This window comes from Populus trichocarpa, chromosome 7, assembly GCF_000002775.5.
Source record: "Populus trichocarpa isolate Nisqually-1 chromosome 7, P.trichocarpa_v4.1, whole genome shotgun sequence".
NCBI classification, from domain to species: Eukaryota; Viridiplantae; Streptophyta; class Magnoliopsida; order Malpighiales; family Salicaceae; genus Populus; species Populus trichocarpa.
In genome coordinates this window covers 150,455-173,082 of record NC_037291.2, presented here as the reverse complement: position 1 = coordinate 173,082, position 22,628 = coordinate 150,455, and the positions used below count along the sequence as shown (strand labels likewise).

General features: G+C 36.9%; 3 protein-coding genes, 1 long non-coding RNA gene and 1 other non-coding gene across 6 annotated transcripts; 4 read left to right on the top strand and 1 right to left on the bottom strand.

Moving 5' to 3' along the window:
- The first annotated feature begins 352 nt into the window (after positions 1 to 352).
- On the top strand, positions 353 to 5,981 carry LOC7465577 (beta-amyrin synthase). Its single transcript, XM_002310313.4, has 17 exons — positions 353 to 561; positions 671 to 906; positions 2,128 to 2,313; positions 2,427 to 2,516; positions 2,605 to 2,802; positions 2,906 to 2,990; positions 3,103 to 3,269; positions 3,369 to 3,560; positions 3,647 to 3,760; positions 3,852 to 3,971; positions 4,111 to 4,233; positions 4,342 to 4,440; positions 4,560 to 4,616; positions 4,712 to 4,902; positions 4,984 to 5,242; positions 5,397 to 5,480; positions 5,698 to 5,981. Exons 2-17 carry the CDS (start codon positions 706 to 708, stop codon positions 5,812 to 5,814), a joined length of 2,283 nt encoding a protein of 760 aa, XP_002310349.1. The 5' UTR covers positions 353 to 561; positions 671 to 705; the 3' UTR covers positions 5,815 to 5,981.
- A 3,436-nt stretch (positions 5,982 to 9,417) lies between these two features.
- LOC7465578 (beta-amyrin 28-monooxygenase) lies at positions 9,418 to 11,576 on the top strand. The gene is made up of 3 exons (XM_024605158.2): positions 9,418 to 10,649; positions 10,731 to 10,918; positions 11,025 to 11,576. Exons 1-3 carry the CDS (start codon positions 9,695 to 9,697, stop codon positions 11,343 to 11,345), a joined length of 1,464 nt encoding a protein of 487 aa, XP_024460926.1. The 5' UTR covers positions 9,418 to 9,694; the 3' UTR covers positions 11,346 to 11,576.
- A 2,265-nt stretch (positions 11,577 to 13,841) lies between these two features.
- LOC112328179 (uncharacterized) lies at positions 13,842 to 15,272 on the top strand. Its single transcript, XR_002982833.2, has 2 exons — positions 13,842 to 14,761; positions 14,921 to 15,272. It is a non-coding gene; the product is annotated as an uncharacterized LOC112328179 (long non-coding RNA).
- LOC18101251 (U2 spliceosomal RNA) lies at positions 13,845 to 14,040 on the top strand. Its single transcript, XR_002983018.2, has one exon. It is a non-coding gene; the product is annotated as a U2 spliceosomal RNA (small nuclear RNA).
- LOC7465579 (cycloartenol synthase) lies at positions 14,795 to 22,006 on the bottom strand. 2 transcript variants are annotated; one of them, XM_024605154.2, is made up of 18 exons: positions 21,686 to 22,006; positions 21,416 to 21,598; positions 21,048 to 21,137; positions 20,562 to 20,756; positions 20,385 to 20,469; positions 19,180 to 19,346; positions 18,862 to 19,050; positions 18,565 to 18,678; positions 18,246 to 18,368; positions 18,043 to 18,165; positions 17,866 to 17,964; positions 17,285 to 17,341; positions 16,670 to 16,716; positions 16,428 to 16,571; positions 16,168 to 16,366; positions 15,891 to 15,971; positions 15,548 to 15,631; positions 14,795 to 15,150 (listed from the first exon to the last, which is right to left on the bottom strand). In XM_024605154.2, the coding sequence occupies exons 1-18, from the start codon at positions 21,902 to 21,904 to the stop codon at positions 15,037 to 15,039; spliced, it is 2,313 nt and encodes a 770-aa protein (XP_024460922.1). In that variant the 5' UTR covers positions 21,905 to 22,006; the 3' UTR covers positions 14,795 to 15,036. The 2 variants fall into 2 exon arrangements, with proteins under 2 accessions (XP_024460922.1, XP_002310905.1); XM_002310869.3 differs by having other exon boundaries at positions 16,168 to 16,345; positions 21,686 to 22,005.
- Between the last annotated feature and the right edge of the window lie 622 nt (positions 22,007 to 22,628).

Genomic DNA, 22,628 nt, shown 5'->3' with positions numbered 1-22,628 from the left:
AAAATAAAAACTATGTGAAGAAACACTTTAGCAATCGACAATGTTTCTAAGAAAAAATCTATAAAACTAAATTTTCAACCAGTTTAATAGTAAAAAAATAAAATCGATAAAGATAGTTTTGAAAAAATATATAAAAAAAAAGAAATAATTTTGGGGAAAAAGAAAAAAGAAAAAAACAAAAACAAAAAAACAAAAGAAGAAGAAAAAAGAAAAAACATGTGGAGGATGGAAAAAAAAAAATATGCGGTTGAAATTACAGTACTTTCTCCGCGAGTTTTAAAATATTATAATAGGACAAAACAATCTTGAAAGCTGTGTCTATATAAATACTTTTTCAGTTGTTCTTCTCAATTGTCATCATCAGCAGCAGCAGCAGCAGCAGCAACCGCGTGTTATGCCCTGCCGAACCAAAGATCACTCAATTGTCTCTTCTCTCATGACTACTAACAACTAGTATCTTTCTCTCTGCTTCATTTGCAGTCTACCATTTTGCTCGTCATATATCCGTTGATTTTTGCCCATCTCCCCCACAAGACCCAACACTGCATATATAATTAATATGTATACCTCCCTCTCCCTCTCCTATTTTATTCCATGCTAGCTAAGTAGCTAGCTCTTTAATCGATTTGTCAGGGTTTCTTGTTAATAATTTGTTTCTTGCGTGCTATAGTATATCAATACGCACGACCAATACATAGATATATCATGTGGAGGCTAAAGATTGCGGAAGGTGTGAGCAGCAATGAGTTGTATAGCACAAATAAGTTTGTAGGGAGGCAGACATGGGAGTATGATCCTCACGGTGGAAGTCCTGAGGAGAGAGCTGAGGTTGAAGAAGCTCGTCTCAGTTTCTACAACAACCGTTATCATGTCAAGCCCAGCGGCGACCTCCTCTGGCGTATGCAGGTATTGATTAACTTACTACCTACCTACTTATATGTACATATATATGGTATGATCGATCAACCAGAAATAATTGCTAATTCTATATAATTAGTTGATTAAACCTCTGTAATTACGTACTGCTTAGTACTGGGGTCCTATGGTATAGTCTTCGTTACTTCTATAATCCATTACTATTATAGTTATAAATTCATAATAACAATCTTTATGCTGTTTAATTTTATTTTTCTTACAAATTAACGAGAGGTTTGAAAATTCCAAGATCTCTGAATTAGAGAATAAATGATATAAATCTTAGCTGTACTACGTACCATTCTTCTTCTTCTTCCTCTTCCTCTTCTTTTGTATTTTTCAGTAAATGTCAAAAGTTATTTTTTATTCCTTTGTTAATAGGAGCTAGGGAGAAGCACCTCGATCTTTTTTGTTCTTGCCTTTGTCCTTTAGTGATGAAGCTGTTTGTTGCGTTTCCATCACCATCATTCAACAAACTTTATTAAATTAAACGCTCCAAAGAATTAGTGTGTATATAACATTAATTTTTCATACTTAATTTTCACCAATTTAAGGACGGAATATATATTCATATATTGCAATAATATGTCCGCTATAAATTAAGTTAAACTAGATGGACAGATCAACAAAGAGATCACGAGACAGTCTCTCTTTTTTTTAAAAAAGTTTAAGGTTTGTATTAATAATGTTGTGTTGCATGCCCCACACGTAGATCCAAGAGAGCTTTCTTTTCGAGCTTTATGAAGATGGATTTTTGCAGCTGCCATTGTGGCTTTCCCTTTTATTTTTCTTTTCAAATCTCCACCTTCCACAGTACAATATTTTAGTTGAGCAATCAATAATGGGAAAGGTTAAACGCGTTCATTAATAGTAAGATAGCATTATAGGTAGAGCACTTGATTTAATTAATGAATCCCATTGATTGCATGGATGGATGAAGTTCTTTGATCTCTTGTTCAATGGAATAATATATATATATATATATATATTAACAAAAAAAACAACAAATCCATGCTATTATAGGCATCGCATTTTTTTTTAAATTATTATGGGCCTGATGAGTTGAAAAATATTTGTAACTATCATTATCAATGAAATATAGAATTTGTTTTCTATTTGGTGGAAGAATTTATATGATTTGTTGCTCTAGCTCTAATATTATATTATGATCCTTAATTATTCTTTGACCAGAACGATGTATGAATATTGCAGTTTCTCAAGGAGAAAAACTTTAAGCAAAAAATACCGCAAGTGATAATTGAAGATGGCGAGGAGATCACATATGAAAAGGCAACAAATGCATTGAAGAGGGCTGTCCACTTCTTTTCAGCTCTACAGGCTAGTGATGGCCACTGGCCTGCTGAAAATGCTGGCCCCTTGTTCTTCCTCCCTCCCTTGGTGAGCATCTTATATAGCATTTGTTGCCTTCCCAAAAATTTAGATGACTACTTGTAATTATCAGTCAAAATTTATGCTCTTTTTTATTTTTTTTGGTTCACTTGAAAACGCAGGTAATGTGTCTGTACATTACAGGACATCTAGATTCTGTATTCTCTGTTGAGCATCGTAGGGAAATCCTCCGTTACATCTATTATCATCAGGTACATTTATGCTAATTTTCTGTTCTTCATGGTTCTAATTTTTTGGTAGGTACGTAATATGCTAATTATATCTGTGGGAATATTGCAGAATGAAGATGGTGGTTGGGGACTCCACATTGAGGGTCACAGCACCATGTTCTGCACAGTTCTCAGCTACATTTGTATGCGAATTCTCGGGGAAGGACCCAGTGGTGGTCAAGACAATGCTTGTGCCAGAGCCCGGAAATGGATTCATGATCATGGTACTGCAACACACATACCCTCTTGGGGAAAGACTTGGCTCTCGGTAATGATCCATCCTGTATTCCTTAATTATCTATATATTACAGAACCGATATAATTATGTTTGCTAGAACTGAAATCAATGTAAATTGTTCTTTCTGTTGCAGATACTTGGTGTATTTGATTGGTCTGGAAGTAATCCGATGCCCCCAGAATTTTGGCTCCTTCCCTCTTTTCTTCCTATGCATCCAGGTTCTAAAATTTCCCTGTGTCTTCGACAGGATTGCATTTTCTGCCTAACAACATCTGTTCATTTTCCCTCTGTTGCCTTTGTGTTAACACTCTTTTTGGCTTCAATATGCAGCGAAAATGTGGTGCTATTGTCGGATGGTTTACATGCCAATGTCGTATCTATATGGGAAAAGGTTCGTTGGTCCTGTTACACCTCTCGTTCTACAGTTGAGAGAAGAACTCTTTGCTGAACCTTATGGTCAAGTCAATTGGAGGAAAACGCGTCATCTGTGTGCTGCGGTGAGTTCACCTTAAACTCGATAGTTAGCACCATTCTGCAAATTTATTGTGATGTTGCTATATATTGGCAGTAATTGATACTGAATACTGTTGGTGCAGGAGGATCTCTACTATCCCCATCCTTTGATTCAAGATCTGGTATGGGATAGTCTCTATGTATTCACCGAACCTTTTCTTACTCGTTGGCCCTTCCACAAGTTAGTAAGAAAGAAGGCTCTTGAAGTAACAATGAAGCACATTCACTATGAAGATGAAAACAGTCGTTACATTACAATCGGATGTGTGGAAAAGGTGACTTACTGCTGCATAGAAAGGGGCCCTGTATCTTCTACCTCTTATCTGATAATTTCTAATACTTTTATGAACTTGGTTTTCAGGTGTTATGCATGCTTGCTTGCTGGGTTGAAGATCCCGATGGCGATTATTTCAAGAAACATCTCGCTAGGATCCCCGATTATTTATGGGTGGCTGAAGATGGAATGAAAATGCAGGTTAGAAGGCTTGCATTCTTTAACTAATCTGTAGAGTAGAGACCTCAAAGAGGGTATCATGTGCTTAATAAAATATGGAATATGTGTGCAGAGTTTTGGAAGTCAGCAATGGGATACTGGTTTTGCCATTCAGGCCTTGCTTGCTAGTAATTTTACGGATGAAATCATAGACGTACTCAAGAGAGGACATGACTTCATAAAGAAATCTCAGGTTTGTTAATTTTACTGTTATTTATCCCTCTTAGAAAACATTTTGCCTTTTCCCTTAACCATCAAATAATGTTCATTTTCTCTTTAATTTTCATTCCGGTTATAGTTTTATCTCACCAAAACTCGAAATTAATTTAAAGGTCAAGGACAATCCTTCCGGTGACTTTAAGAGCATGTACCGGCATATTTCTAAGGGATCCTGGACTTTCTCTGATCAAGATCATGGATGGCAAGTTTCTGATTGCACTGCAGAAGGATTGAAGGTTATAAGCTTTGTTCAAGCACTTAAAAGTCCCTTATCTTCTATGCCATTGTGTTCGAATTGCAATATGCCTCTCACCAAAATAAACTAACTTGCATCTACTATGCAGTGCTGCCTACTTTTCTCAATGATGCCACCAGAAATTGTTGGCGAGCAACTCGAGCCTGAGCGGCTTTTCGATTCTGTCAATGTTCTTCTTTCTCTACAAGTAAGAATTAAAGTAAACTAGGAGGCTTAACTATCTATAAACACTATATCTAGCAATTTGTTTCCTTCAATAAAGAATTTTCCAAGGTCACAAGATAAACTTTGTTGCTGAACATCCAGAGTGAAAATGGAGGTTTAGCGGCGTGGGAGCCAGCTGGAGCTCAGAAGTGGTTGGAAGTAAGTCCTTGAACATTTTCGGTATTTTTATCTGTTCTTTCATTTTCACTTTATTTTAATCGTGAACAAATGGTGTTTGTTTCCGTCTGTTTCAGCTACTGAATCCTACAGAGTTTTTTGCTGACATTGTCGTTGAGCATGAATATGTTGAGTGCACTGCATCAGCAATCCAAGCGTTATTATTGTTCAAGAATTTGTACCCTGGTCACCGGAAGAAGGAGATCGATAATTTTGTAACAAATGCTGCACGATACCTCGAAAGCATACAAACTCCAGAGGGCGGATGGTATGCCCTCCTAATTAATTTTATTTTGGTTCTCCAAGATTTTCAGAACCTGTAATTTAACAAGGAGTAATATTTCCACAGGTATGGAAACTGGGGAGTTTGCTTCACTTATGGTACATGGTTTGCACTTGGAGGCCTAGCAGCTGCTGGCAAGACTTACAGCACCTGCACAGCTATGCGCCAAGGTGTTAATTTTCTTCTCAACATACAAAAAGATGATGGAGGTTGGGGAGAGAGCTATCTTTCATGCCCTAAGAAGAAATATGTACCTCTTGAAGGAAATCGATCGAATTTGGTACATACTGCATGGGCAATGATGGGTCTGATTCATGCTGGGCAGGTTAGCATGCTGTTTATCAGTAGTTTTAGCCTACATTGTTGTTTCATTTTCCGTAATTTGTACCCTTTTCACAGCCCTGCCTCCACAAAAGCCTTAATAAGAAATGGCCTCAGAATTTCTGATAATAAAATCTGTTTCCTATCTATGGTTATAGATGGATAGAGACTCTGCACCTCTTCACCGAGCAGCGAAGCTTATAATCAATTCGCAATTGGAAGATGGTGATTTCCCTCAACAGGTAACTTTCTAACTATAAACCTATAGTCAGAAAACCACTTCAATTGAATTTTTTAAAAAAGGGCCAGACTCCAAAAAGTCTGCCTGCGATTCCTATCAGCCCTTTGTGGGTGGGTGCTATATACTATGATGGACAGGAAAAAATTGCTGATGCTGCATCTTCACTTCAACTTTTATATCAAAAGATCCTTAACCTATGATCTTCTTATTGATGACAGGAAATCACTGGTGTGTTCATGAAAAACTGCATGCTACATTATGCAGCATACAGAAATATCTATCCATTGTGGGCTCTTGCGGAATACCAGAGGCGTGTTCTTCTGCCTTCGAAATAATTTAAGTCCAATAGCAAATTGTCTAACTCATCATTGCAAACACAAACGAAATAATGAATTTCAATCCAATAGCTATACCATTTTGTTTTATTGCTTGTTCTTTTAGAATTTCCCTAATATGTATAGAGAATAAGGTTCTTGCATAATAAGAATAATATATTTTTGTACACAGATTGTGTAAAATCCAAACTTTTAGGCCAAACCCAAGCCCAAGTCAACCCAAACCCAACCTAAGTTAACCTAGGTATATAATGAAAAGTTGCAAGAGAATTACTGTTCTCTCTTCTAAGTCTTGTGGCCACCATAACCCTCTCCTCATCAAACTAAGGATTTCAGTTTTTGATCTTGAGTTTTGGGTTTAAGAAAAGTGGAAGTAGCAAGTAAGTGATTATCTCTCATGTTATTTTTAATTATGATTTGTTTATGGAAGGATTAAAAGAGAGAGAGAGAGAGAGAGATATGTTCTTGAAAATAAGGATTTATGAGTTGATTTCATAGTTTTGAAACCCGACCCGGTCCAATGATCAGGTTACGGGTCAGATGGATTGAACCAAAAAAAATATATTTTTACTTCATTCTTATATAATTATAATATTTTTTCTATATTTTTTTTAATTCATTCTTATTATCAATACATTAATTTTTTTTTAACAAGAAAAACAGCCACTCCAAATTCCCTAACCCACCGTTTCGCACGTTTTTCCTTTCTTTTTGTTTTTTTTTCAGACATAAACTATCTTGAAACTTTTTAAAAGCACTTCTCTTTCCCTTCCTATGTGTTTTGATGACCATAGGTTTACTTCATAACACAAAAGTTATCACCGCAAATTCAAACCCTTTTAAGAGTAAATACCATCAGCCACCACCAAAGGGACTAAATCATCAAAGTTTTTCTTTTGTTACGGGGAAGAGAAAGAGAAGTAGTGGTGATCATAACAAGATCAAATGCACTTCTTCTTCGGGTAATGTATCAGTTCTCTTGCTTCTTTAAATGATTTTGGGGTTGTTGAGAAAATGGTGGGAGATGAAGGGAGTTTTGAATCTTGATGATTGAATAAGAACTGCTAATCAATGCCCAATCAAGAACTGTGAGTTAAAAAAATGCAAAGAACAAAGAAAAGAGAGTGAAAGAAGGAGATTCGTGAACAAAAAAAAGTCTAATCTTATTGAAGGGATCAAGAGTCTTCTGCTCATCTGCAATTCGGGATTGAAATTGTTTTTCTTTATTAGGTTTTCTCTGTTTGCAATTGCAGGCTTGCATCTTCAGTGCATCGTTCATCTTCGTCGTTTAACCTCTATGAATAAAAAAAAATAGGCCGGGTCTCGGCCGGGTTTACCCGGATCGACCGGGTTTCGCCGGGCCAACTCCCAGGCGGGTTTTTGCTTAGACCTAGACCGGTCCCATGCCCGGGTCGGCTGGGTCTCGGGTCGACCCGCCGGGCCGGTCCGGGTTTCAAAACTATGGTTGATTTGTTTAAATTAATTCTTAAGTGTTAAGAAATTCATTTTAACCTTGCTGGAAAATCTGGACAGAATGATCTTGAGGTTGAAGATGACCAAATTTTATTTTGGTCATTGATTTATGAAAATTTCAGTTTAGTCCCTAAACTTTGGAAAAAATTAAAATTTGACCCCTAAATGTATTTTGAGATTCTGGACAGTGTTATTATGAGGTTTAGGATGATGAATCTCAGTTTGATAATTGATTTGGAATATTTTTAGTTTGGTCCCTCAATTTTGGGAATTTACATTTTAGTCCCTAAACTTTATAAAAATTACAGTTCGGTCCCTGGTTCGTTCTAGACAGAATTAAGGATGGTTTATGGGTGAAATTTCAGTATGGTTATGTATTTACAGTTTGGTCCAGTTTTGGTAAAATTATGTTTTGGTCCCTGTTTTGGATAATTGTCGTTTTAGTCCATAAACCTAGGAGACTAAGCCTGGTTTTCTTTTATGTATTGGAATCTTTTATTTGTGTTGTTTTGAGTTGCTTTTGAGTATATTTCATATATTAATTGTAGGTTCTCCTAACGATCCTCAATAGATTTTTCGAGTCTTTCATCTGATATTCTTTTTAATCTATATTCTTCCGGGTGAGTAGGATAATCTTTAATATGCATATATTATAAATAAATATGTATGTTGATTATACAATGAGTACTAGTTAATTTCTTGAATACTTATACATGTTGCTTTATTTTCCGAGTACTCATTTATTCTTAAATTTACACTCGCAATTTGTCAAACTAAATTCTATTTGATATGATATACGTTTCTTTGATGATTCTGTGAATATCTATTATGCCTTGATATGGGACTTGTTAGTAACTCCATGCTAATAGAGAGTAGTTAGCCTGTGTGCACATAGTATTATGTATACCTAGCTGGTGAGAGAGGCATCAGCCTGTGGCGACTGATCATCCCACAATGGTCACCTTCGGCTGTCATCTGGTCACCTTTGTGTGTCATCTGGTCACCTTCGGGTGTCATCTGATCTCTGACATGTATTCCACTACGTTATGATAATATGTTTAGTATGTATATGTATATGTATATCAAGATAAATCATCTTGCAAACTATTAATATCTAAAATGTATATTAAATATTATTCCCTCACTGAGTTGATTGAACTCACCCCTCATTCTTAATATTATTTCATGTTCTTAGTTTCTGATAGCAATTGGACTTTGTTGAGTGTTCATGCTTTTTCAGTTTTGGTCGGTATGCCTTGCTTGTTTTGCGAGGCTTTCCTTTTAGTTTTGATTTGATGTCTTAGACGCTCCACTATTACCTTATTTTAATTAAGTTTAGATTTTGACAATGTAATGAGTATTATGGATTATTGTTTTTGTTTTAATTACTGATAAGGAGTTTTAAACTATCTTTTGGTTTCATCAGTTTTGAATAATATAATATTTCTGAAGATTATGAAATGCTGTGTATTTTTGAATAAATTGTTCTTTTGATATGTCTGTTTTGAGGCTTAACGTAGGTGGGGTGTCCTTTCGACACCGCTCTTGCGTTGCCGGTCATGGACTCGGGATTCGGGTCGTGACAGATTGAATGTCTCTAGCAGAAAATTGTATCCTGAACTGTCCCATGTTCACACTTTATAGAATCAAAAGTGCACAGATGTATCTGTGTTGGCTTGTTTTACTGGATTCAGCTGTCTGAGTCATTGCATGTTTTCCTCTCTTTCAAAACTTTCACCAAATCTAGCAAGCACCATCTCATATCCAGCTCACTGATCTTTCTACAAATTTTACCACTTTGTAAAATCTTGAAAGTCATTAACAAATTGTTTTTTAATAGAAGAATATCTTAAAGTCTACATGAAACTTGAGCCTCGGTTGACAAATTGCAATAACCAAACTAAGAAGTTAAGTAAGCTTGACCAATTCCTTTTCAAATATAACAAATCATTTCTCATGCAAAAAACTTTTTGGTTTGATAATACGTGGGGTTAACCCCCATTTTAGTTGATTTTGAGAGGGTGGGAGAGGAGGAAGTTGAGGGAACTGTCCTGATATTGGCCCCATTATCTGGCAAAGAGTTGTCTTAGTTTTCATTTCTTCTATATAAATGTTTGTTTAGCCAATGCAACCTTCATGAACTAAAAACTAGCTCTATAAAACACTAAATTCTTCAACAAACATTGGAGGTCTTTCTGTGTAGCCTAATCCTTTTCATTGTCTTCATTTTAGTTTGATTTTGAGGGAGTGGGAGAGGAGGAAGTTGAGGGAAGTGTCCTGATACTGGGCTCGTTATCTGGCGAAGAGGTGTCTTAGTTTTCGTTCTTCTATATAAATGTTTGTTTAGCCAAAGCAATCTTCACGGACTAAAAACAAGCTCTGTAAAACACTAAATTCTTCCACAAACATGGAGTCCTTCTTTCTATGCAGCCTAATCCTTTTCGTTGTCTTCATTTCTATTCCTCTTTTATTATTAATCTGCATCCACAAATCCAATGTTTCTCATCCTAATCTCCCACCGGGTAAGATGGGCTTCCCGATCATCGGAGAGAGCCTTGAATTCCTGTCTTCAGGAAGGAAAGGTTACCCTGAAAAGTTCATTTATGATAGAATAGCCAAGTACTCATCCCAAGTTTTCAAGACTTGTATTCTAGGGCAGCCCACTACAGTCGTTTGTGGGGCGGCAGGCAACAAGTTCTTGTTCTCTAATGAAAACAAGCTTGTTGCCTCATGGTGGCCAGATTCAGTAAACAAGATCTTCCCTTCCTCTACACAAACCTCTTCAAAAGAGGAATCCAAGAAGATGAGGAAGTTGCTACCTAACTTTTTCAAACCTGAATCCTTGCAAAGATATGTAGGAATGATGGACACTATTGCACAAAGACACTTGGAGGATAGTTGGGAAGGCAAACAACAAGTAACTGTGCTTCCACTAGCTAAGATGTACACCTTTGGGATAGCATGCAAAGTATTCTTGAGCATTGATGATCCAAAACATGCTGCCAAGTTAGCCCATCCTTTCAATGATCTGGCATCTGGGATAATTTCTATTCCCATAGATTTGCCAGGAACATCTTTCAATCGCGGTATCAAGGCCTCAAAGTGGATAAGAAAGGAGTTGGTATCTATCATAAAGCAAAGGAAGGTTGATCTAGCCGAGAATAGAGCTTTGCGTACACAAGATATGCTGTCTCACATGCTGTTAACAACTGATGAGGATGGGCAATACATGAAGGAGACAGACATAGCTGACAAAATTCTGGGTTTGTTGATTGGTGGTCATGACACTGCTAGTGCTGTAATCACTTTTATTGTCAAGTATCTTGCTGAGCTTCCTCACATCTACCAGGAGGTTTTAAAGGGTAAGTTTCCCCTCTGATTAATTACGTTTCTGTCCTTTTCCATTTCATAAACATGATGGGTTTTCATTTTTCACTGAACAGAACAAATGGAGATTGCAAAGTGGAAAAGGCCAAGGGAGCTGCTCAACTGGAATGATATTCAGAAAATGAAGTATTCGTGGAATGTTGCATGTGAAGTACTGAGACTAGCTCCTCCACTTCAGGGTGCTTTTAGGGAGGCCATAAATGACTTCAACTTCGCAGGTTTCCACGTACCTAAGGGTTGGAAGGTAGGGCAGTCCATGCTAAACACACACACACACATTTATAGTACTTTAATGTATTGAGAGATGGCCTAAAATCTTTTGTTTTTCATTTGGGGGATTGATTTTACAGTTATATTGGAGTGCCAGTTCAACACACAGGAATCCTGAATGCTTCCAGGATCCTGAAAAATTTGACCCGGCGAGATTCGAAGGGACAGGACCGGCACCTTATACTTATGTGCCATTTGGAGGGGGGCCTAGGATGTGTCCTGGGAAAGAATATGCACGGTTGGAGATACTCGTGTTCATGCATAACTTGGTAAGAAGGTTCAGGTGGGAGAAGCTGATTCCTGATGAGAAGATAATTGTGGATCCCATTCTAATTCCTGCTAAACAACTCCCCATCCGCCTTTTTCATCGTCAGAAAAATATTAACACTAGAATACATTAGCAATTCATTCTTGCCCTGTACAATATTTTACGTTACAAGAAGAAATTAGTACTTACTGTTTATGCAGTCATGCATCTAAAACATTAGTCGAAGCGTTAAGCCTGTTTCTTCTTTCTTACATTGGCTATGCAATATTGTATTCGTACTACTGTATCTGCTTTAAAAGGCCAGGTTCCGACAGGACACTATTGCCTCTTTATAACTTCTTGTGAAGTGTGTTTTAAGATGAAATCCAGAGTCATGTGATTAGCAAAATGCCATGTCAATCCAATCCCCAGTATCAAGTAAACTGATTCAGCAACGCAAGTTATCTGTTTTTCTTTCTCGCGTAAGCTGGAATGCATACCATTATATTTAAACAATCTGATGGTACAAACTTGACTTTTCAAAACAACGACAAATTATATATATATAAAGTAGTGACGAGGGATGGAATTTAGCAAAAAAAACATCCGATCAGCCCCCTCACAAAAGCAAGCTGAAAACGCAATCGAAGAAGAAAAAGGAGAAGGGCTGAGAAGCCACGCCAACCATGCAAGCTCAGACAGAAGCCATCCCTGCGACACGAAAAGAGACGCCTTCGTTCAGCAGCTCCTGCCCATTCCAAGCCAAAAGAATCTAGAAGCACACATAAGCCCCGGCCCAGATGAGAAGGGAGTTGAGCCCATAAGAATAAAACCATGTCCCTACCAAGCCCACACACAGCAGCTGAACAGAAGAAAATGAAAATAAGGCCGCCGAGAGCCGTTCCAAAGAAGAGTAATGTGTATCTTGATATACAGTGGAATCACCAAATCTTTTCGTTTTCTCTGTAATGTAATTGTGAAATGAACACAAGTTAAAGTTTCAGACTTTACAAAAACCAGCAAGTAGAAACATAGATAGGACCACACATCTCCTGTTGGAATTATCATTCTGTAACCTATAGTAAACTTACCATCCGTAGCATTTTTCAACGACTAACATCTTAACTGGAACGGCCTGCATGAAAGACGTAATGGTTCAGTGATATAATAATTCAGTCTCTAGTTTTAGATACCATAACTTAGCCCCATAATTGTCTTTCACTGTTAATTCATTAAAAGCTTTGTCAATTTCGTAGAAAATGATCAGGGTATCCCTGTGGGGTGGTGTTGGAATCTGATGAGAACCAGGCTGGAAGAAGCGAAGGCAGAAGCAGAGATTTCCAGAAAAGTCAGGGAAGCAGAAACAGCAGCAGGCACGGCAGAATTTCCAGCAGAGTCGGTGCAGGAGTCCTGGCGGGATTGGGTTTTCCAGCACCTATAACTCGGCAATCAGGGGAAGTTTTGTAGCGGGAATTGGACTGGAAGAAAGAGGAACAACCCTATAAGGAAGAGGAGATAACAAGTACATAAATAAGAGGCATTCTAAGTGGCAGAATCACTCCTAAAGTCAGCAACTCAGCAAGCCAGACTTAGGTTCCTGATATGTGTCAACTAGCTTAGAGTAGGATTAGGATTAGCTGGAATTACAGCTATATGAATAGCCAGGGTGTATTTAGCAATGATTCAAGCAATAAAAAATTATCAAACACTTTTCAGAATTTTCTGAACCTATCTATCCTAACGGTAGGTAGGAAATGAGAGAGTTTGCCAGGGAATAGGAGGGTTTTCTATGAACCTCAAACTCTAGTAACCATCAAAATCCTCAACACCGAAATGTACTCTTCTTCAAGATCTGCCCAATCATTGTGTGTCTGAATTTGCAAGCTGTTGAATATAAAAGGAGTGCCTGCTTTTCAATCTAACACTTCATGTTTTGGTAATGACGTAGGGGTGGGGCTTAGCTCATTGTTTCGAGCTTCGAACATGTCCTCGTAGCTGCATCAAAATGGAGTGAACGGCTTTCCTCGGAATCCAGCAACCACCATATGTGGTGTGGACAGCAGAACCTGAAGCTTGGTAAGCATCAACGGAGGTAGTAATTACTGGAAATTTCGTAGTTTTTTAGTAAGATTTTCACACAAAATATATCAATATTTTTATACTTTTCTGCAGGAAATCCCTCAAGCTGTTGAATGGATGAACCAGCCAATCCCAAATTATGAAAAATTGGAAGATAAAAGCTACTGAGGAGCATTCCAAAATGTAGACTTGATAAAATCCAAGCACAGAATTTAGGTTTATTTAGTACCCTTTTAGTCGATTAATTTACTATTAATAGACTTGGTATGGAATGAATCCATTTGTTGAGAATATATATATATTTTTTTTTGCTATAATTTTCTCAAATGTTAATTAATTCAACAGCTTTAAATTTTATATTACTATTGGTAGTGATGGAATGCTTTGTTGAGGAAATGCTTGCTCATAATTTTCAAGCATCCAAGTTTCTACCCTACCCATGTATTAAAGCTTCTGGTCTGGAAAGGAGCAGTGGGAGAAAAGAGAGGCGGGTGCTGATATCCCACATCGATGAAGCAGAGTATAATGTTGAGAGCTGCACTTATAAAATGCAATTGAATACAATGTTCAAGGCATACCTTTCTCGGCCTTTTGGCTAAGATCAAGTGTAGTATCTGTTCTTATCAGTTTAATATCTGATATGTGGGCCATAGGTTCACACGATATTAAATTAATTTTTAAAAGGGGAGGTTCCGCCACAGTAGCTTGCTACTGGGATCCTCAAGCGTCGCCCTTGCGTTGCACTACTGCAAGGGCCTGGCGCGCCCTCCATTCTGAAGTCAAGATTTTATATTGGGCACTGGAAGTTCTTGCTAGGGGCTCCAATCAATGAGAGCTTTGATGCAATAGTTGAAATAAATTTGTAAGTCAGAGATAATTGCGAGTTGTTATCAACACATGTTAATTAAGAAAAAAACCTGTGGGATTTCTGCCTGACGATTTCTTCGAGCATGAATTTGTTGAGCGCATGAGCTCAAAAGGGTTTAATTTCTGTTTATTTTATTTTAGAGAAATGCGGGGGGGTGGGCGGCGGCTTCATTTATGGAACATGGTTTGCCCTACGAGGCTTAGCAACTGCTGGCAAGAATTCTAGTAATTGTGCTGCTATGCATATTGTCTCCGGGTCTGTACAAGTTCTAGCCTGCCAAGACAATGGCCTCAGAATTTCTGAACATTGATCTTTTTCCTGTATCTTTTCACGGAGCTGCGAAGCTGATAATTAATTCACAATTGGAAGATGGTGATTTCCCCCCAACAGATAACTTTCTGAAACTAATTTTTAGTCATGTAATCACTTGAATCAAAATTTGAAAGGAAAAACAGTCCGAGGACGAATCCTATCAGTTTATTACGGGTAAACTTTTATGGTCTTAACCTATGATCTTATTATTCATGACAGGACATCACTGGTGTGTTCGTGAAAAATACCATGTTAAATTCTGCAGTGTATTGAAAAATCTTCCCAATGTGGGCTCTTGCAGAATACCAGAGGTATGTTCCATTGCCTTCCAAATGAATCGAAACTCGAAACGAACAACCCAACTCATCATTGCAAACAAAAATAAGTACGCGAGTCCAGTAGCAGATTTTTATGGTACAAATAAAGGTTTTTGTATAATAATGCTCTTCTATAACATAATGCTGTTGCAGAAAGGTGCATCCTCAACTGTCACAGATGGTGCATGCTCTCTTCTAGAGTTACGATTACAGGTGCTGCTTCTTAATATAAGCAGGACTAGTTCAAATATGGTAATGCCAAAAAAACCTCAAAGAGCCTGCAGTACCTGGCAACGATATTCTCCAAGGGCCCATATAGGGAAAATGTTCCGGTATGCTGAATAGCTGATCATACAATTCTTGTTGAAGACTCCCATGATCTCCTGTGATCAAATAGACAAGTCAGTGGCATGCCAAGAATTAGTAGCTCCTTCCTGTTTTGATCATTAAATGAACATATCAAATTGTTCCAATAATGCCACAATTCCAACCTTTTACTTTTGAAGTTGATATGTTTATACCTTCTTTTTTTCCTGGTAATGTTACATGTATGAACTTTAGGTCAAGCAAATTGAACTTTTCTCCCAAATTTTCACCAAAGTATTCAAGTTGTTATAGCAGATGACATTGAAAGACCCTCATGTTACCTAATCAGTTTGTATTATGTTCTACATATATACAAAAAATCACTAATTCATTTCTCCTGAAGACAAAATTCAGTTGATTAGGCATAGTTGCATTCATGAGCTACAACCAATTTACAGAAACAGGGATGTTTACCTCTTGAGGAAAATCTCCATTCTCCATTTGAGAGTTTATTAACACCCTTGCGGCGCGGTGCAATGGTATTGGATCCCTCTCAGCCTATTACATGTTATAAAAAGAAACAATTATCATGCACCATAACAAATCTCAAACTCATCACATTCCTCCCTCTCATCATGCACCTCAAAAACTAACTTTAATCTTGCTAATTGAAATGTTGTTCTTCTTTTTGGTAAAAAAACAAGGGCGCTACAGGTAGAGAGGCTTCAGCAACTTTATCTCTAAAATGCAATTGAAAAAAAAAAACTAATTTGGTAATCACAAGTTTACGAGAAACAAAAAAGATTCCCAAATGTACCTGCCCAGCTTCAATGAGTGCTAACATAGCCCATCCAGTGTTGACTATATGTGGTCTGTCATCTTTCAGATTCGTATACACCTGTTTAATAAGAGATAATGAATAAGAAAATCATACTGTCAAGTGATGTTAGAAAAGCTGACATAGGATATGTAGCATGGAAACTATAAGCAGAATTAGCAGATTGGGAAGGCAAAAACTCTCACAAAGGGTGTGATACAGGGCATGCCTAAATTTGAAAATCACAGAAAATATGAAATAGGATTTTTAGTCCAACCTTGTTTTGACATGATAGATAACTCTCTCCCCAACCACCTCCAGCAAGTTCTTTGGACAACATATAATCACAAGCTTTACGGATACTGCTGGAGCTATTATATGTCATGCCAGCTGCCACCAAGCCCTTTATCCCAAACCACCCAGCATAGGTGAAGCAGACTCCCCAGGATCCATACCTGTTAAGAACATCCAGAGAACTTGCCATTGAATGAAGCAATTGATGTAAAGCAAATATACAATATATGGGCACAAACCAACCAGGAACCATCTGTCGCTTGAATCTTTTCAATGAAGTTTGCAGCTTCTGCAATACAATTATCTATTTCTTCCCTCCTATGACCAGGATACAATTTCTTGAATGATGCTAGTGCTTGGATTGCCGCTGATGTGCATTCTACATATCTATTTGGACATTTCAGTCAACATCACAAATTAGAAATCCACAAGATTAATGAAATTCTAATGCCTAAACATGAAATTGAAGTGTGCTGGAACCTTACGGGTAATCAATGACAATGTCACCAAAAGTTTCTGCAGGATTGATTAACTGAAACAGAACAAAAATATTAAATAAATGCAGTAGTAAGCACAGCATCATCAATATAAACTGCAATTTGACCAGTAAGTCATTGAGCTTAGATTTAAATGGAACCTCGCTAGTAGTCAGGGTAATGTTATAAACAAGGATTAAGAAAAAGCATATGGCTCAGGATATGCATTAATTCACACTCAACTTTATGCTAAATAAGTTGTAAGAATAGTTAAAAGAATCTGTGAAGAGGCAGTTTTAACAAGGAAAAGAAATCATCATGCATAATCTACAAAATACTCAACAATTAAGGCTTATTTAAGGTGGTTGGATTCTCTCCCAGCATTGACCTTCCTATGAAGTTAGCCCAACCAACGAAATACGCAAATATATAGGTTTTCACTCGCAGAACTAGGAATTCCTTAAAAGATCTCCTTCAGCAAGGAGAGCAGCCATTGACCACCAGTTCTGCAAATCTTAAGTCCTTAATATTAAAATTTTCCATGGGAAGATTTGCATTTTCTCAGGAGGAATCATAATCTCAGAGTGAATTCAAATGAAAGGCTTGATCACTTAAGGAAGTTACCTCCAACCACTGGTACGATCTTGTCAATTCATATGTTGCAAAACCACCATCAGCATTCTGCAGCAGTGTCCAAAATTATCAAACATTTCCTATCAGTAGAGTACTCCTGAATACATAATAAGGGAATCCCTATTCTGAACTAACTTTCAGATGCAAGATCAGATTGAAAAATATTGAACGATTTCACTGTAGGGGAATCTAAACTTGGAGCTCCTGTAACAGAGATTCTCATTAACTTCAACTTTGTATCATGAGCTTGCTTGTGGTTCATATATTTTGTCATGAGCAAAAAGTTCTAACCCAGGCATTTATGAAGCAAACTATTATGATAACCCAACTATTCTACTATAATTTAAGGTCATGCTTTCACTAAATCAAATGTTATGGTATGCCTTTGGTACCATGTCAACCTGCATCATTTCCTATTTTTCTCCTTGCATGCAGCACCATTAACTAATAGAATTGCACTAACATATTACATATAATAAATGTAATCTTGCATCCTTAAGTGATAATGCTTTAATCCCACTCTTGTGCTAGATCCAACATCTGTTTCAAAGCAGCAACTTAGACTTAAATACCTGTAAAGAAAGGATTACATTTACAGCATCACGGAGCCTCTCCACACCTAAGGGATCCCCAACCATTTCGGTTGGAAGTTTTGATAGTAGTAAAACAGCCTGTACAGGTAGATAAATATCAACAAGACACATATGAGACAAGAATATGAACTTCTACAGTTTTGTTCACCTTTTTACCTTCAATCCTTCTGCAGTGCAGTCGGAGATGGGCCACCCATGATCTGCAGTTGAAAATGGCCAAGCTCCTTTAGAGATGTGGCGATACCAAAAATTTAAATCTCCAGGACAATCTTCTAGGACCTTCAAACAAAGTATAGCTGGTTGAGCAAGGAGGGCTAGCATTGGTGAATTATGGTAGAGATATCTCTACAATTGAGAACCTGTGAATCTTTAAGGTACTTGTGTGCTTTTCTCAAGGTTCCACTATATTCTTCAGCAAGGTTGGTAGAGACAATTGCTTGAACAGCAAAAGCAGTATCCCACAACTGACTTCCATTATATCCCTGCAAGTTCAGTACAATTTCACCAGCTAATACAATATATATGTATCCAACTCAATGGTCCCCTCATCAGTAACACACAAGGATGAACCATCTTTTCTAAGCAAAAATAGGAAGAGAAAAGAAGAAAAGGGATCTGAAGTAGAGGGAGACTCGTATAAATAGTTAAGGAGAGGGTAATGCTTTTTTTTGTTTTTACCTGCATTTTCATTCCGTCTTCAGCAATCCACAAATAGTCAAATACTCTTGGCAGATGCAGTTTAAATGCCTCTGAGTGTGGATCTTCTACCCAACAACAAAGCATATTCAATACCTGATACATACAAGCAGTCATATAACTGAACACAACAAGCTAAGGCCCAAGCGCATTGGCAGAATTATATTGGATCTTATTCTTAACAGATACTATACTGGAGAGCTAAAGGTGTACGTTTCCTCTGCATTTTCTTCTTATTTAACAGAAAAAATGAGCATCGTCAAAATCATCCATCTGTACCTTGTTGACCGGACCTATGCATATGTACTGTGTATTTTCATCTTCATAGTGGATATGCTGCATCACTTTGTGCAAAGCCTTCTCTCTCAACCTATTAAGAGGCCAACGTGTAAGTATAGGCTCATATGCATAGTGAAGAGAAGCCCACAGAATATCCTGAACCAAAGGATGAGGGTAGTATAGATCTTCCTGCCAAAATTTGAAAAAATAAATAAATAAATAAATAAAAGGTCCAGAATCAACATCAAAAAAAATTTCAAGTAAGGTATTTATAGTACAAGTTTGGCAAGGAAAAAACAAAATGGATCTCTAACCAACCTTTGCACATGTATTACGAGCTGTATTCCAATCTACTTCATGATATGGAACAGTGTAGATCTCCTTTCTCAAAGATTGAATTGTGGGTGTTATAGGACCAACAAACCTCTTCCCATATAGATAAGACATTGGTAAATACACCATACGACAGTGGCACCACATCCTTCCTATGAATATAAAACTTCAAGGTTACTCACAAGACGCAAAAGCCTATTGATATTTGACAGAACTACATCACAATAAAGTGAAAATGAAAGGTTGTATAACGTTTGAACTATATTAACAATGAGGTGCATGGCAGGGAAGCTCCTAGCAAGTACATGGAGATAGAGAACATTCTGTTAACAGAAAGAAAGCAAGAGATAAAATTGCTAAATGAAGAGAACCAAATTATCAAAAGATTAGCTCTTTCAAAAAGCAAAACCAAGTAAAACAGCTAGAAATCTATGAGAAGAAACATGTAATGCTCCAAGTGTGAAAAAAGAAGGTAACTAACAAGCTAATTGCACGAGAAATTAGTGACCATCTCTAACATAACATGCGTGTTTGGTCAGACAGAAGCAATTTTAGTTTCCTTTTCTATTATTTGTATTTTAGTTAATCAGACTATTGTCCACTTACTTGGTGTTTGGGAATGCGGTAGCTTTTGTTTTTAGGTGTGTTTCAAAAGTGCATTTCACATGAAAAAGTATTAAATTGATGTTTTTTAGTTCTTTTCGATGGTTTTGATGTATAGATGTCAAAAATAAATAAATAAATAAAAATCATTTTAATGCATTTTCAAGCAAAAAGCACAAAAACACATTGCACCACAATACCAAACACACACATCCCATCCCAGTTAGGTCTTTGGCAGTAAGCAAAACATATTTTGATGAGGGCTCCTATAAAACGTTTTAAAAGACTATTAGTCTTCAATGGTTCGCTGAAATGAGAGCTAAGAGAAGTGAATTAAAAAAGAATTCATCCTTCAGCATTTTTGTGTAAAAAGCGGTTGCTATCAAGACTTTAGCCTGCACACTTGTGATTGCAGGGCCAAGATATTTTATCATTACACCAAGCAATGGACCCTTGATGGATCATGTAATAGTTTCGCCTTTTATACTTTTAACTTCAATTAGTTGGTTAAACAGCATAAAAGAAAATATATTCCACTCTCCTTTGCGTGGCTGAAATGAAATAAGCATGTATAACTATTCAGGAACCTGGATGCATTGGGAGAAGGTAAGGACATAGCCATACTTCTGGAGGCAGTGGATTATTCCCAGACCATTCATGGACTCCAAGTACCTATCATTATCAAAGATCAACCAAATGGCACCAATATTGTCATAATCTATAGCTTTTGGAACAAACCAACAAGATAAAGACCAGGTTCATACCGAAAGCCACATTTTCCCCCACGAAGTAATCTCAGTTGCACCACCATGGTCCAAGATCCACTTACGTCCCTTTTCCATTTCCCCATCACCACCCTCAGCTCCTTCACCAAGTAACCTCAAGGTCACATAGTTTAGACAAGTACCAAACATGGTGCTTGGGCCTTCAATATGAAGACCCCAACCCCCATCTCTATTCTGCAGCAAAATGTGACACGTTTACAAAATAGTTCCCATAATCTGTTCATAAAGGTCCTAATGCTATAGCTAAATTTAAACGGCTAGCTTATGGTTTTGGTCAAGCTTATTCGTTTAGCTCAGCTACAGCTTGAGAACTGAACTTTGGGGCAGAACGCTATGATTAATTAGAGAAGGCATTGATACAACTTCCAGAATTACATTTCTCCCCCCCCTGATGTCCAGCAAAGTTGTTTTGATATCAAAAGATGAACAAATAGAGGTTCAGATGTTGCCAGATAGTACACTTACCTGATGATTGTACAGATATCTGCACATCTCTCGCTGATGTTCTTTTGACAAGACAGCATTCAGAGCTCCCGTAATAGATAAGGTAATGATCTGTAGCAATTCAAAAGCAAGGCTAAAATTACATGCTAATATAATCAATTACTCTGAAGAATGCAATCCTTCTGTCTAACCATACCAATAAAGAAAATCAAAATGCAACATTCCCATTAACACAAACACTCTGGTTCTCATTCAAACAGTATGTATCAATCATTTACATGCAAAGCAAGTACCTTTTCTCTCAATCATATGAAGCCAAGCAATTGGTAGTGATCAATGAAACTGTGAACTTAACACGTGAGACAACAAGTTAAGGTTTCAGACTTTACCAAACCAGGAAGTAGAAACATAGGACCTCCATAATCACCAGGCCAATGACCATCATGCGCCTGAATTTTCCTATAAAAATTAACAGCCCTTCTCAAGGTAGTAGTCACTGCTTCCTCAGTCACATCTTCATCGTCTTTAACTTTAATTTGAGGCAAATTCACACATGGGTTCTCCTTTTCAAACTACATTTCACAGTCAAAACAATCAAAAAGCTCCAAACTTTGACATAAATATCCAAACTTTGAATAGAATTCACAAATGGGTCTAACCTGAAACCTCATAAGAAGGTCAGCGCTGTGTTTTTTGTCAAACCTTTGAGCTTGAAATGAAAGGCGAACATTTTGTAATTGCAAAAGCTCATCTGGGGAGCCAAGTTGTGGGCAAAATTCCCAAACTTGGCGACCCAGATGATTGTTAACACTTTTAAGCCATGATGATGATTGGCCATTGTCATGAACACTCTCTGCTCCTATCGTAAGCTTCCACATTTGACAATAATTAAGATGTTTTTTGTTTTTTAGTTTATAGGGAGAGAGAGAGATGAAGCAGGAGGACTGCAGGTAGTAGATTCATTGTAAACTGAGATTTAACTATGAATTGTATTAAGGTATTAGTATTTTTTATAATTTATTTTGATTCTTAAAGTTTAATATTGAGAGATTAAATCTTGAAACCAATTACTTTAGATTTTTTAACCAACGGTGGAATTTAAAGAAAGAAAACTAGAATTAAAAAAAAATTATCATGATGATATGTCATAAATTTCAGGAAAAAATATATATAGGTCCTCAAACTTTTAATATAATATAAATTATATAATTTAGGTTTTTTAAAAAAAAAATTAAAATAAATAATTTTACTACAAAAATTTATTTGTATTATTTTTCAACCCCAGAATAGAAAGATAAAAGGGAGAAAGGTTGTTGGATTTCGATGATGAGAGAGAAAGTCACCGTTCAAATCAGTTTCAACCATCAAAATAGATTTTTTTTATGTTCATGAGTTTCATAAGATGAGAGAGGCTTGATGGTGATTTGTTGGTGCCCTAATATTTCTTAAAAAGATTGATCTAGGCTAAGAAAGATAAATTTAAACTGATTTAATTTCAGGTTTTTGGACCTCTTTTGGTGTAAACCCAAGGTATAAATTGAAAATAATATAGATAAAAAAAAAGAAAAAAAAGATATAACTCAAATTGTAAAAAGAAAAATA

What these genes read in the sequence shown, in the direction of transcription:
- LOC7465579 (XM_024605154.2), bottom strand. Translation starts at nt 21,904, where the DNA reads ATGTGGAAGCTTACGATAGGAGCAGAGAGTGTTCATGACAATGGCCAA. An exon ending in CTCGTAATACATGTGCAAAG is followed by an intron (nt 19,051 to 19,179) that starts GTTGGTTAGAGA and finishes AAATTTTGGCAG; the next exon opens with GAAGATCTATACTACCCTCA. An exon ending in AGTACCTTAAAGATTCACAG is followed by an intron (nt 18,166 to 18,245) that starts GTTCTCAATTGT and finishes CTTTGTTTGAAG; the next exon opens with GTCCTAGAAGATTGTCCTGG.
- LOC7465577 (XM_002310313.4), top strand. Translation starts at nt 706, where the DNA reads ATGTGGAGGCTAAAGATTGCGGAAGGTGTGAGCAGCAATGAGTTGTAT. An exon ending in CGCGTCATCTGTGTGCTGCG is followed by an intron (nt 3,270 to 3,368) that starts GTGAGTTCACCT and finishes CTGTTGGTGCAG; the next exon opens with GAGGATCTCTACTATCCCCA. An exon ending in CAAACTCCAGAGGGCGGATG is followed by an intron (nt 4,903 to 4,983) that starts GTATGCCCTCCT and finishes ATATTTCCACAG; the next exon opens with GTATGGAAACTGGGGAGTTT.
- LOC7465578 (XM_024605158.2), top strand. Translation starts at nt 9,695, where the DNA reads ATGGAGTCCTTCTTTCTATGCAGCCTAATCCTTTTCGTTGTCTTCATT. An exon ending in CTACCAGGAGGTTTTAAAGG is followed by an intron (nt 10,650 to 10,730) that starts GTAAGTTTCCCC and finishes TTCACTGAACAG; the next exon opens with AACAAATGGAGATTGCAAAG. An exon ending in ACGTACCTAAGGGTTGGAAG is followed by an intron (nt 10,919 to 11,024) that starts GTAGGGCAGTCC and finishes TTGATTTTACAG; the next exon opens with TTATATTGGAGTGCCAGTTC.